General features: G+C 46.0%; 4 protein-coding genes and 1 non-coding gene across 5 annotated transcripts; 4 read left to right on the top strand and 1 right to left on the bottom strand.

Moving 5' to 3' along the window:
* The first annotated feature begins 180 nt into the window (after positions 1-180).
* PADG_11282 lies at positions 181-267 on the top strand. The gene has a single exon. It is a non-coding gene; the product is annotated as a tRNA-Gly (tRNA).
* Positions 268-2730: 2463 nt separating this feature from the next.
* Positions 2731-3558, top strand: PADG_01541 (uncharacterized protein; the record flags this gene model as incomplete). The annotated part of the gene is made up of 2 exons (XM_010758653.1): positions 2731-2792; positions 3198-3558. The coding sequence occupies 2 exons, from the start codon at positions 2731-2733 to the stop codon at positions 3556-3558; spliced, it is 423 nt and encodes a 140-aa protein (XP_010756955.1).
* Positions 3559-4170: 612 nt separating this feature from the next.
* On the top strand, positions 4171-6149 carry PADG_01539 (uncharacterized protein; the record flags this gene model as incomplete). Its single annotated transcript, XM_010758652.1, has 4 exons — positions 4171-4387; positions 4519-5513; positions 5613-5749; positions 5846-6149. 4 exons carry the CDS (start codon positions 4171-4173, stop codon positions 6147-6149), a joined length of 1653 nt encoding a protein of 550 aa, XP_010756954.1.
* Positions 6150-8003: 1854 nt separating this feature from the next.
* PADG_01538 (uncharacterized protein) lies at positions 8004-9991 on the top strand (the record flags this gene model as incomplete). Its single annotated transcript, XM_010759191.1, has 4 exons — positions 8004-8140; positions 8292-8603; positions 8680-9274; positions 9416-9991. 4 exons carry the CDS (start codon positions 8004-8006, stop codon positions 9989-9991), a joined length of 1620 nt encoding a protein of 539 aa, XP_010757493.1.
* Positions 9992-10451: 460 nt separating this feature from the next.
* PADG_01537 (uncharacterized protein) lies at positions 10452-12438 on the bottom strand (the record flags this gene model as incomplete). The annotated part of the gene is made up of 3 exons (XM_010758651.1): positions 10452-10950; positions 11081-12061; positions 12173-12438. 3 exons carry the CDS (start codon positions 12436-12438, stop codon positions 10452-10454), a joined length of 1746 nt encoding a protein of 581 aa, XP_010756953.1.
* Positions 12439-13741: the final 1303 nt, after the last annotated feature.

The following is a 13741-nucleotide window of genomic DNA, read 5'->3' as shown; positions in this document are numbered from 1 at the left end:
TCTATATATATTTTCATCCTATGATATATCATCTTAAAATCTAATTGCGTTGTTGAAATAATGTTGAAAATATTTCATCATAGTGATGGCGAAATGGCGGGCGATGGGTGTAAACGGGCGCTGGGTGGTGGATTAAGTTAGTCATAAGACAGAGTGGGAACTTTACAAAAATCAAAACAGGCATCATTGGTCTAGTGGTAGAATTCATCGTTGCCATCAACCTTTGGGGAATTCGATGAGGCCCGTGTTCGATTCACGGATGATGCATACATAGCTTGTATTTCATATTTGCATTTTTATTTTTCCCTCATATTTTCCCCTATTTTTCACTTGAGAGAAAGAGTCAAATGAAGAGGGTCGGGGAGTAGGTTCAAAATGCGAATGCGAAGGAATCAAGGGAACCGCAGAAAGTCCCGAAGCACAACAGGCTCAAGTGAAATTTTCAGCACTCGGATAGTCAACTAAATAAACTGGACAACCGTGTCCACTCCCACCGCTTCGCCTTCATAATCATGTAGTTATTAGCTGTTGGGCCGTGTGGAATGATCAAAACGTTAGTTATTCAAGAATATCCATGTTGCTTTCAATATCACCCGCAGCAATATGCGTTCTTTTCGTTCTTTTCTATCGCTTTTCAACGTTAGCTTTGACCTCTCCCATGTACAAACAGATATAAATAACTATGCCTACCGTAGGTAACTGGTCAGTGGGGTCCCTGTTCGAATTCACCCAAGAAGAGGAATTCACCAATGAGGCTAGAAAAGTCCACTTGCGAGTTACCTAGTGCTTCGACTTCCGCACAAAAGATCGGATCTGAATAAAATCTCAGATTGTGACTTGGAGTTTGGTGAGTCAAAATATTAATAGGTTTGATATATTGAGAGAGCTGGCTTAAGCTAGTTAATTTCGAGGTCCAAGCAGTCAATAACGGCTCAGCTGATTATACTGTTCCGACTGGGAAGAAACATAGAGAGGCTCCAGAAGGTGCTCCGGGCTGGATAAACGCTGGAGACGGCGGCACTTCTTGCTCCCACCTGGTAAGCCTGTTAAAATGCCATTGGATCCTCGGGACGTACGGGAAACTGTGGATCGCAGAACCGATTGATACTATATTTCACATTGGGATCTTAGCTGGCGACGCGTTGCCGCTGGGGATTTAGTGAGGAGGAAGAAGGCGAAAGGAACATATGGATCATAGGAAAAAGCAGAAAAGAAAAGGAATGAGCAGGTAAAATGTTTATGTTCCCAGTAGACGCAGAATAGTTAGTAGTTAGTCTCTTTTGATCCGAAACGTAATTGAAGAGGTACTGCATGAAAGAAGAGCCATTCCCAGGTCCGAAGTTACTCATCCGCACCTCTAATGCTCATCAGTCAATGCGGAGAAATAAGGCGCAAATAGCCATTATCAAACAGCATGAATGGTGTAGAAATCCAATTAGTGAAGAATCACCGTATTCCAAACCTTGCCTCCCCCTTTATACCTGCAAATATCACAGCCTTTATAGTCTTGAATTTGTTCCCCTCATCTGCAAGCTTATCTATAGCTAGCATCAGCCAATATATGCATAAGAATCAAAGTTGACCTTGTAACGTGAGTGTGGCAGAAGGATATCGAGAGGCTGCTTTGTGGCGTTATTTGGTGGATATCTTTAGAAGTGGGCCTTTTAGGCAGTTGTTTGACAGCCATCCCTATAGTTATCCTTAATCTGTACGGGAAACGCGGAATAGTCAAACGGCTCCTCGAAGCCGTGGAGGCACATAGCCCCTGTAAGTTGTCATCCCAATATTGGAACGCCTGAATGTGGGGAGGGTCGGGAGGGTCGAGCCGCTTAAGAGTTAATCGGGAGCAAAACAAACGTCAAAATAAGCTTCTATTGCCGAGCCGGGGAAGCCGAGAATTCCGGCCCGAATCCTGGTTACATGTCGATAACCAAACCTTTTTGTTGACACCTTTTATCGTTCTCTTTTTATTTCCTATAATACCATTATTTCCAAGGTATATTGGATTTATGGTCTCGCAGCCCAATCCGGCCTGTCTCGTTCCACCATCTTTTACCGACATGGCCAAAGACTTCTGCCCATACAGCAAGCTTAAGAGATTCTGAAGTCGTGAACGAACTTTCAATGTAACCCTTCTAGCGACATAATTTCTTGACTACGAGGATCAAGAATGACATTTTAACGAGATGCAGAGACACAGGAAGAGAGCAAGTCAGAAAAATAAAATTTGGAACATGCTTGGTGGTGTTTCGCGGGATTTCTTGGGATTTAAGTTAACTAGTAACATTATCCTACAGAGCCGACTGTGTGAGGGACGACGAGGGACTACCTAAGTACAGAGTATTTCAAAATGGGCATGTCAAATTGAAAACCTGGCGGATCTGCATGGCGCCAGCTCAATTCTTGAAGCCATCCACTTACTCTAGTTAATTAGCTAACTCCGGCTTGCTAAAATAGGAAATCTTGAAATTGATTTTAAGGGATGCGACGGAGGGTATACCACTCCCGAGTCCAAATTCTACCGTTATTCACTTTGAAAGCTACGGTAGGCTACTAATGCGGGCGTTTCAAAAGCATCCCAACGTTTAATAAAGGGCTGATGGAAGTCGCAAGGGCAAGTACCTAACTAGTTAACTACAACAAACCAAAAATTCTCCAAATAGATGCATTCCATGGTTGTCCGACGCCACGGAAATCCGTGTCCATGTTGTGCACAGAGATGCATCCCTCATGGGAACTTACGTCAGGAAATCCCGAGATGCAGATGTAGCTTCTAGAACACGACTCGACAGGTACATTGTACCTACACTTTGTGACCGCTTTGATCTTTTTCTCATTTGGAAAGATGGTGTCCGTGTGAAGCCGGTTGGGAAAGATTGACAGCAGTCGCATAACCAACTGTTTCTTGGGTTTTCTTTTCTCAGGCAAAATATTGGTGGCAGGGTTGTCTGGAGCTATTTCAACGCATGCTGGCATTGCCCCAAGCGCGATGGAAATTCTCCAAAAGATTCCACCTAAGTAGGCAATCCGTCTTAGTCTGCATTCCACCAGCCTTTTTATTGCAAAACCACGTTGCCCTTCGTTATATACGCTAGAATAGTCGGCGAGGGATAGGTGCATTATCGGCTTTTCCAAAAGTGGCAAGCCAGAGATCGGTAACTTAACTAACTAATTAATTGGTTAGTTCCCAACAAAAGGTTTCCAGTGGGATGGGTTCACCAGGAAAGTTGCACAGGCCGGAATCTCGCTGCACCACCCACCAACGGGCTTCTGCTGCGCTTCAAAGTCCAGTTTGAGAAAGTTGGTGATCGTCAGCGGTGTCCACTAGAGAGAATTCTCCAACAGTTTGGTGAGATGGTCAGGGTCCACATGCCCTCCTGTTTCACTGGACAGGGAAGGGAACTGGAAATCTTTGTTCCAACCCCGCAGGTCTCCATATTCCTGAGGCCCCCTCCCCCGGAGTCAAGCCAAAGCCAAGGTTGGAGAATAGAGAAGGGGAGGCCAGTTCAGGTTACCGACAACCTTCGGTCTCAAGAGTTGACGGATAAGTTTCGATGACGCAACGCTTTCGGTTCCAAGCAGCGGAGATTTTGTGCCAAAAATAAATATTAAAATAAAAATTAAATATAAAAGTCCATTCGAGATGGCTGATATTCGCGACGCTAAAGTCAATAACTTCGACCAGCAGATCTTTATGCATGTTTGGCTCTTGCCCATGTGTTGTGCAGGAGTCTCGCTCGTGGAGCTGAACCCTGGAGGCGGGGAACAGGCGCAGCCTGTATTTAAGCTACCCCGACGATGGGGATGCGAAAATTTCATAAAATCCCTCCACCTCCCCAGTGGATTTTATATTTTATTACTCTTCCCAGCGTTTTGTCTTCCTCTCATTGTGTTTACCTGTGATCTGTGTTCTTCGTTGACCTTCTCATCTGTTCACCCAAGTCCTCCACTTCGCGCATTAGCAGCCGTTGATGACTTTCTATCCTATTAGGCACGTGTAATATAACTCCTCCACAGAATGGGTGGGAGCTACTTCGGCCTCCGAGGCACACGCCTCAACGTCGCAATTGGCGTTGTTGCTGGTCTTGATTTTCTGTACGTGGAAAATTATTCCTGTACCACTCTGCTTCAGACTGGAAACTTATACCCGTTCCCACAGGCTCTTCGGTTATGACCAGTACGAAATGTGCCCTTGTAATACCACGGGAGGACTTCCGTGAATCTATTTTAAGCTTCCAAGTATACCTAACTCTTGACGATAGAGGTGTTATGGGAGGTCTTTTGACGCTGCCCTCCTTCGCATCAACGTTCCCTGAAATCGACCTCACGGAGAAGACCAAAAAGACTTTAACTTCTGCTGAGGCGAGCCACAGATCTAATATCCAAGGTGCCTACATGAAGCCGCATTATGAGGAATCACTTTTTGGCCCCTCGTATATGTAGAATTGTGTGCTCGCCAACGTTTTATTGTATTGGTGAGGACGTTGATTTTGTGTTCTGACGTGCGTTATTACTTAGGTATTTCGGTTGCGTCTTACAATGTTGGCTGCTTTTTTGGTTCAATTGTCTGTATCTGGATTGGCGACATCCTTGGGCGCCGGAAAACTATATTTATCGGATCTGTGATCATGGTGGTTGGGGCTGTTCTGCAAGCCTCTGCATTCAGTCTTGCGCATTTCGTTATAGGCAGGGTTATCACGGGTCTAGGAAATGGCTTGAACACCTCTACCGTCCCAACCTGGCAATCGGAATGTTCAAAATCTCACCGCCGCGGCCAACTGGTCATGGTCGAAGGGGCTCTGATCACGGGTGGTATTTGCCTCAGCTACTGGCTGGATTTCGGTTTCTCATTCCTCGAGCCCAGCAGCGTCTCCTGGAGATTCCCGGTCGCCTTCCAGATTGTTTTTGCCGGTTTCATTCTTGCCACCGTGATGCTACTACCCGAATCTCCCCGGTGGCTTATCCTCAAGGGCAAAGAAGACGAAGCACTGAACGTCCTAGGAGCACTGAGCGATTTGGCAGCTGATGACCCTTATATCAACAGGGAATTTATTGCCATCAAGGATACTGTCCTCGAAATGCAACAGGGCGGTTTTGCTGATCTTTTCACGATGACTGAAGAACGTCACTTCCACCGTGTTGTCCTGGCGTACGTCAACCAGATGTTTCAGCAGATCTCCGGTATCAATCTCATCACTTATTATGCTGCTGTGATTTACGAGACCAGTATTGGTCTCAGCGGCTTCATGTCGCGAATTCTCGCTGCTTGCAATGGCACCGAATATTTCATAGCATCTTGGATCCCTGTTTTTATCGTGGAGAAGGTTGGTCGACGCCCGCTTATGCTTTTTGGTGCTGTTGGCATGTCACTTTCCATGGTTGTTTTGGCTGTTGTCACCAGCTTTGAGCGTCAAACCAAGCCTGGTATCGTGGCGGCCGTCTTCCTGTTCGTCTTTAATACCTTCTTCGCTGTCGGTTGGTTAGGCATGACTTGGCTATACCCAGCAGAAATTGTAAGGCTATATCTTTATTCGTTTTTGTGCTTACGGACGGACCGTGTTGGGTTCTTTTCATTTACACCGGATCTGATACTGATATTGGTGACTATCTAGGTCCCTCTTCGTATCCGGGCACCTGCAAACGCTCTATCAACCTCAGCAAACTGGGCATTCAATTTCATGGTGGTCATGGTTACCCCAGTGGCCTTCACCTCCATCAAATATAAGACGTACATTATTTTCGCCGTTATGTGAGTTTATTTTTATTGCCTTCCAAGATTCCCCGGCGCATCAGCCAATCAGGAAATAAAGGGGTGAACCAACAACACTAATGCTATGTCAACCAGCAACGCCTTCATCGTCCCTGTCGTCTATATCTTCTACCCCGAAACCGCGTATCGCTCTCTCGAAGAAATGGACACCATATTCCGCAAGACCGACTCGATATTCAGCGCCGTGAGAGTTGCAGCAGAGACTCCGTGTCTCTATGGAAAGAATGGTGAAGTCCTGATCAACTACAATGAAACCGAAGAGCAACAGCGCAAATCTAGCGCTGTAGGTTTCGAGACTTATACGGCAGAAAATAAGCACCATGCGAACCCAGATCACAAAGTTGAAGCCGGCAATTCGAGCGTTCATAGCTCTTCCTAATCATTTTCTCGTAATGTGAGTTCTTTATTATTATTCTATTACTGATATTTTGTTTTAATTGACTTTCTCTTATCTCCGGCTGTCGAGTATTACCTTCCGAGTTCTTTACCTGCAACAATTAAAAATAAAAATGCACACTAGTTTTTTTTTTAAATTTTAATTTATAACTTCTTATATAAAATCCTTAATTATCAACTATAGTTAATATATATTTTAGTTAAACAGTAGTCTATTATATAATAATTAATTGGAAGTAAGTAATTTACATATATCTATATATAATCTTCAGTAAACAATTACGAAAATGTTTAATTTTTAAGTTTTAATAATTAAAAGATTTTTAAAAGAATCTTTATTAAACTAATTATTATAATAAAAAGTTTAATATAATATAATAAAATAATTTTAATCTTATAAAAAATAATATAAGTTTTATAATATTTACTTTACATAGTGAAGAGAATCCCTCTTCAGCTGACTTGACATTGCCCCTTTCAGGTACCTACCTGTGCTTGACGAGGCTCCTTGTTCCCGGAACATTTGAAATATTCAACTATAAACAGATTCTGCTTTGAGCTTGAAGAATTTAAATCAGACATGGTGCAGCGTGCCTTGAGACCTTCAATTGGCAGCACCAGGTCTGATTAGTTAATAACTTTTTTTCTGCCAGTAAATAGAAGAAGTTTCCGGGTTCCCACCCCCCCCCGGTAATTTTAACGAAAGTAACGCGGGGAAGATCGCATGTTGTTTGTTGCTCTGGAGTTGAACCAATCTCCGACTTTTCCACCAGCAAGCAGAACATGATATCGCATATCGCATATATATAATTGCCAGCCGTATCATTGCCAGTGTGTCTGTCATTAATTTTTTCCTTCCGATTCTTCATCCTTTTGTTTCCGCGAGGAACAAGAAAAGTCGAATGGCATTCCCGATTCCAGCACATGGATAACCACAAGGCTCCCCTCGGTGATTGAAGTAGTTTAGTGACTCGATTGGATGCCGAGCATCAAAGGAGGATCTGCGAGGTAAGTGGCATAAGACAGAGTTGATCATGAATAGCTATTGCATTCATTGTCCCCTGCCTTGCATTGCAGCTTTGAGGAGAAGCCAGTTCAATGGCACTATCCCACCTCTGTTTTGACGCCCGGTCTCTGAGAATTACCGCAATAAAAATCTTGCAGAACCGAATTGCCTATCATATTTCTCCGAAATGACTGACTCGTTGTGCAAAGGTTTACACTTCTCATCTTGCTTGGGGCCACATGGGAATTCCGGAACAACTTTGTTCTCTTGTCTAGTTGTGGAGACAGCAGAATTGAATATTTTGAATCTGAATCTCGAAGTTAACCAATTTTGAGTTCTCCACGGATACTCCACTTTTTAGGACCTCGCGAGCCTAGTTGAAATCTATGTAACTTCTACTTGCGAGGAACGAGAATAATTCCATTTCCGCACAGCTAGATTCAATTTTTATTTATTTATTTTTACTTTTAGTTGGACAGTACATACAAATCCTGCCTTTGCAGTCTTGATTTATTATTATCCGGCATCGTTAACTCGGCTTTGGAGAACGGAGAGATTGAACACAAGGGTAAAGTCGATTTCCCGCATTCTGTACGAAATGAACAACTTCATTATTTTCCGATTATGCTGCCTACTAACTAGTGCATGACAAGGTCTGAAAAACCGAAGTTACACTGTCCAACTCCACTGCGACACGCCTATTCGCGCAAAGCGAGCAGAAATTGCAAATCCCCATAAAGTTCATTTTTATCGGATTACCCCGGAGTATAACTATAGACAGCACTTGTTCACTGCACAAGACCACTCATTTCATTCCCCATCATTGACACCATGGGGAAAGACCTGGTAGAGGAGAGAGCTCAAGAGCAATTCGGGAGCAGGGCCGTTATTGAAGATAACTCAACTAGCTTCCAGGATGCCGAACAGGGGGATGAACCTGACATGGAGACGATTGATCGCATTTATAAGTATGGAACTGCTGGTTTTCTTAATTATGAATCACGGAAAATAAACTCCGTCAATCGAGATAAAGCCTTTTTTTTTTTTTTTTTTTTTTTTGTGAAAGACCAGATTGACAAAGTCTAAGGGGAAAATAATAAACACTAACTTCTGGCCTAGGAAAATCGATTGGAGAATAATCCCGCCATTTTGGACCCTTTATTTCCTGTGTGCGGCCATCAGGTCCAGTATAGGGCTGGCTCAAACGATGAATATTGACCAAAAGCACGACCTTCGCAGCGTGCTAGGCATATCTTCTCACCAGATTTCAACCAGCCTGGCGCTGTTCTATGTCTGCTATGTGATTTTCGATCTACCGTCCAATCTAGTAATGACGAGGCTAAGTCCTCGTGTCTGGATGAGTCGCATTGTTATCAGCGTTGGCGTCATCGGGTGTTGCTTCGCCGCAGCCGAAGCTGCGTGGAGTTTATAGTAACTACTCCCATTATATCCTTCATATATGTCATTTCACTCCACAGAACTCCCCAGGCTAATTCAGTATCCTTAGTTTACTCCGACTCCTCCTTGGAGTTGTCATCGCGGGCATGTGGCCAGGTATGGCGTATTATCTCACACTTTTCTACCCGCCCTCACGCACCGGAAAACGAATCGGCCAATACTTCACTGCAGCACAAATATCCGCAGCAGTCGTTGGCCTTGTCTCTGCCGGCTTCCAAAAAATGGACGGCTTGAAAGGCCTCGTCGGATTCCAGTGGATGTTTCTCCTGTATGGCATCGCGGGTACCCTTACTGGAATAAGTCTCTTCTGGTGGCTCCCGGAGCGCCCGCTTCCACCAGGAGAGAAATTACTACCCAGATCAAAGTTTTTATGGTGGGTTCCTCAACCGACTCCTGTGCTCAGAGGGCGGGATGCAGAAATTCACTTTCGCGATTTGAAGCGGGCGTACCATAGCACCCGATGGACCCTGCGGGACCTCTTCCGCGTGTTGATTGATTGGCGCCTGTGGCCACTTGTAATCATGTACTTTGGAGTCGTTGGCGTGGGAATCGGTGTGCAGAGTTACGGGACTGTTATTATCCGAGCGGCGAATCCGTCATTAACGGGTGTTGAGTTGAGTTTATTATTCGCTCCAATCTGGATTGTATGAAGTCCCTGTTACTCATTGTTTCATTTTTCCGTTTTCAGAAACTTTTCCATCTCCTGTCCCCGATCCCAATTAACTCCTGCCTCGATTAAAGTATGAAAGGAACCACCAGTCTCTAACTAACACTAACTCCTACAGATGGACCTAATCGCCATTCTCCTCATAACCCCACTCTCGGACCGCTTCCACCACCACCGTGCCATCTTCTTCATCGTCCCGGTCCTAATCCAAATCGTAGGCCTGCTCCTGACAACCTACACTGGCACAGCCACAAATACCTGGTGGCGCTATGGTGGCCTGCTCATCGTTGGTTTCGGCCTAGGCCCCACCGTTCCAATAACTATGACGTGGACAAACGAGCTCTTCCAGTCACGCCATGGGGAGGTGGGCGTAGCAGCAGCATCTGCGCTCGTCTCGGGTCTAGGTAATTTGGGAAGCATCCTTACTACGTATGCACTGTATACTGGCTGGACGAGCGATCGTGAGGCCAAGGGGACTAAGAAGTATCGGAAGAGTAATCTGGTTATGGTTGGGATATTGTGTGCAAGTACTGTGGCAGCGGTGTTGCTGGAGGTGCTGTTGAGGATTTTGGATAAGAAGAATGGAGCCGGCAATGGGGATGGGGATGCGAATGGTGGTGATGGTGCAGCGAGGAGAGAGGTGAAGCAGAGGGGGTTGAAGGGATTGTGGGTTTTAAAGTTGTTTAGGAAGTAGGGATTGTGTTTACCAATCTAATTCAACATTTGCTGGGTTTGCCAAAGGGGATTTTGGAAATAAAGTGCTAGTATTAGTCCTAGCTAGTTTCGTCGTAAACGTTGTACAGATGTCGACAAAATGTAAATGCATGGATCCCTCAATGTATGCCTGATTGAGGGCCATGAGATAACAATTGGGGGATGATGCTGCTGAAACGGATCAGAGTCACTGCTTGGATAATTAATTTCCCCCAAGCTCGTAATTTCATGGCAATCATTGTTTTTTGGATGCGCAGTAAGCCCCGGCTTGGGCATCCACCGATTGCGGAGAACCACGGTTAATGCGGCGTTTAAGTTATGCTACCGCGCGCTTATTTTACCCAATCACGGAGAGACTTCATTAGCCGCCATGCATCAACGGGGAAACATTTGCGAAGATGGAATCAAGAGCATTTAAAAATATACGGCATCCCCAGATATCAATTCGGTTGTTTACAATAAGTTGAAGAACCCATCGCCCCACCGTGTATATTCTCATAACTCCATTTATCACCAGCAGCAACAGCAGCAGCGGCGCGAGATCTAGCAGCAGGTACACCGCTAGCAGCTATAGTAGTCTCCGCCGACCAACTCGAGAACTGCCTCGTGGGAACCCTCTGCTCAAACATTATATCTAATTCCGCAGCAGAACGACCCATCATTTCCGGCACGAGTTTCCAAATGAGGTATCCAGTCAGCGCGCACAGGCCAAAGTAGATAAACCCTGTTTTGGCTCCAAGGTTGCCCTTGTCCGTGTTGTATATGTATGGCAACGCAACTGCGAAGATACATGCATAAAAGCTATGCACTGCCCATCCGATAGCCTGCGTCCTCCCACGGAGGCGAAGGGAAGATGTCTCCGCCGTGCCAAGGACGGAAGCTGGCCAGATGCCGTTCGCGCAGACAAATATGACGACAATCATACTTGCGGCCGTGAACCTATATCATTGTAAGAAGAATGTTGAGTCAGAAAATTATCGCAGTCGCTACATCCATGCTGCCTTGCTTCTGCGCTCACGATGTGAAAACTTATGGAATGAATGAAAATGAAAGAAAAATCCCGACATACCACATCGTCACCGGGCTATCAAAGCAGCCTGAAATCCCCATTGCACCCCAAAGTGCCCCAGCAATGCCAAGCGTCCACAGCATAAGCGGCCTGCGCTTTGTCACAGACAATGTCCACACAGATATGATGTTCGCCACCAAGCCAACTGCAACACCAATCTGTAAAAGCAGAACACTGAGGAGCGGCTTCATGCCAACGGTCTGTGCAAAATAACTGGCTGTCGCAAGCAAGCCCAGCCCAAAATTCTGCGGTACAACGTGGCAAACAAGCACGATGATCGTCCTCCGAAGATCCACACCCCTAAAACAATCGATGAACCGCACCTGGGAACCTATCCTCTTCTGAATCTCCCTCTCCAGCTCCATGGTCTCACATAGCTTATCCACCATCTTATCTGTATCGACTTCTTTCCGGTGGAGACGCCGCTGCGACCTGCGAGCATCATCCACTTTACCCACACGGATAAGATGTGGCGGACTCTCCGGTATTAAAACCGCAGAACCCAACAGGATCGCCGAAAACACCCACTGGGACGCAACGGCGATCAAATACCCCCACCATCCATCGACCGACAAGCAACCAAAAACCACCAAGGCCCCAACCAGCTGTCCCATCATGGTCATCACAGGTAGCAGCGCCTGGCTGGACCCTCTGAGCGCACGCGTCACGATCTCAGAGGTGTATATCTGCACGGTACATATGGCCTGGCCTGCTGCGAAGCCCTCGACAAGCTTGCCCAGCAAGAATATGCCCCGACGAACGTCTATGTCGGGTGAAAAGGCGGACACAAAACAGATTGCGATGCCAAGGGCTGATATCACAGCGCCCAGCGCGAGGGAGAAGCGGCGACCGTACCGATCAGATACCCAGCCGGCAACGGCAGCCCCCGCGATGTTGCCAAGGGGTGGTGCTGCGGTCCATACACCCAACCACGCGGAAGGGATGATGTATTTTTTGCCGAACATTTGGCCGTAGTCGCGTCTGTTGTGGATGGGTTGGCTTTTGGCTTAAATAGATATAAAAGTGAAAGAGGTAGGTAGCCCTTCTGCAAGGACAAGGAAAAGCTGCAGAGAGGCGATTCATCTCACTCACTGGAACTCAGGCATTGCAGTCAGCGTACTGACAATGACCATGTCAAATCCATACAGGAGAATGCCCGGTGTTGCGGCGAAGGTATATGCGACAACCCTAGGGAATTGTTTGATAGCCTGGAGCAGAGGCAGTTTGGCGGGATCAGCGCTGTCGAACTCGTAGATGGCATCGCTACTTCTAGTGTTATTACCCATTGTCATTGTCGACTCCGCGGACTCCGCCAGTTCCATCATCGTCAGCGTAGCGGTGCCCTTCTCTTTCGCCATGACTTCGTTCGTTTTTGACCAATTATACCTGTCTTGGTCTGCCTTGACGAAACCCAGGGCTAAAACTGCGACGATGAGTGTGTCCTTAGTTCCTTCAAAGCTTGGTTGGTGATCAATATAATATGTGGTGGATAACGCGTAGTCAGGACAACGTACGTCGGTCGACAGGGTAAGACCGAAGGGGGCATGTACCGGACAACCCCGACCACAGCAAATGATACAGCAACTCTCAAATGACAAATATGCGTCGAATATAACCAAACAAGAAGAGATGTAAAACAGATATATATATATATATATCCAGAGGAAAGGTAAATCGAGTCGTGTCATTCAATATCCTAAACTCGCCTCCAGAGGCCCCAAGCTGACGAACCTGCCGAGAGCTCAACGACAGATTGAAATGCAGTCTTCTCACCCATGGAATACGCTGCTGAAACAGACCAGTTGGTTCCCCAATATCCCATTGAGAGGAAACAAAAATCAAAAAAAAAATAACTTGGAACTTGTCACAGTCAAGGTATATATATATACTCAGACGCAGTTCTTTGTGCGTTGCAGGATTCTTATAGTTTGCAGGGTATAGGGAACACTGAACAGGGAATCAGGGCCTAAAATCCCGGACCCCCAGCCAAGCGAATCGGCGCACAAAGACCTCATGCGCCGGTCCAACTCAAAGAGAGCCTTCAGGGGTTAGTGCTCGTTGGATTACTCTACAGAGTCTAGTGCGTGCTGTTAAAAATATTCGAGCCCTATGGAATTGCTGCCGGAGTTTCGAGTATCCTCGCCCCCCTTGCGGTGATTTTCTTGGGAACATTGTGTTGATTTTGATTTTACCAATCAGCAAATTCGAGCCCTAGAGGGATGCTGATTAAAGACGGGACGTTTTGGTGTCGGGTTTGGTTGGTGGATTATCGAATTTTGAGGCGTTGTGTATCGACATTGGCATTATTAATTTGGCGTTGAAGCGTTGGTTTTAGCAAAAGCCATCTGCCGCTGGTCGATAGATATTCCCGAGGGAGGGGGGTGGTGCGCCCCGAGGTTGAATATCGCTCACTTCCCCAGATCAGGTTGAGGGACTGCCAATGTTCATATTCCACATTGTAGAGAAAGTGTAGTATCTTGTTCAAATGGGTTTTGAAGGGTGATTCCATCCATACGCGCAAGGGATGGAATCAATCTTCATAAACGGATTTAGACCTGATTTCGAGAGAGATAAGATGGACCCCTTTTATTTCTTTTTCTTTTCTTTTTTCTTTTTCTTCCACCCCCCCCGGAAAATCAGCAGCACAGGAGTAGTGGTGGG

This window comes from Paracoccidioides brasiliensis, assembly GCF_000150735.1.
Source record: "Paracoccidioides brasiliensis Pb18 unplaced genomic scaffold supercont2.2, whole genome shotgun sequence".
Lineage (NCBI taxonomy): Eukaryota > Fungi > Ascomycota > Eurotiomycetes > Onygenales > Ajellomycetaceae > Paracoccidioides > Paracoccidioides brasiliensis.
Note: the sequence above shows the minus strand (reverse complement) of the source record. Positions and strands in the feature narration are given on the sequence as shown.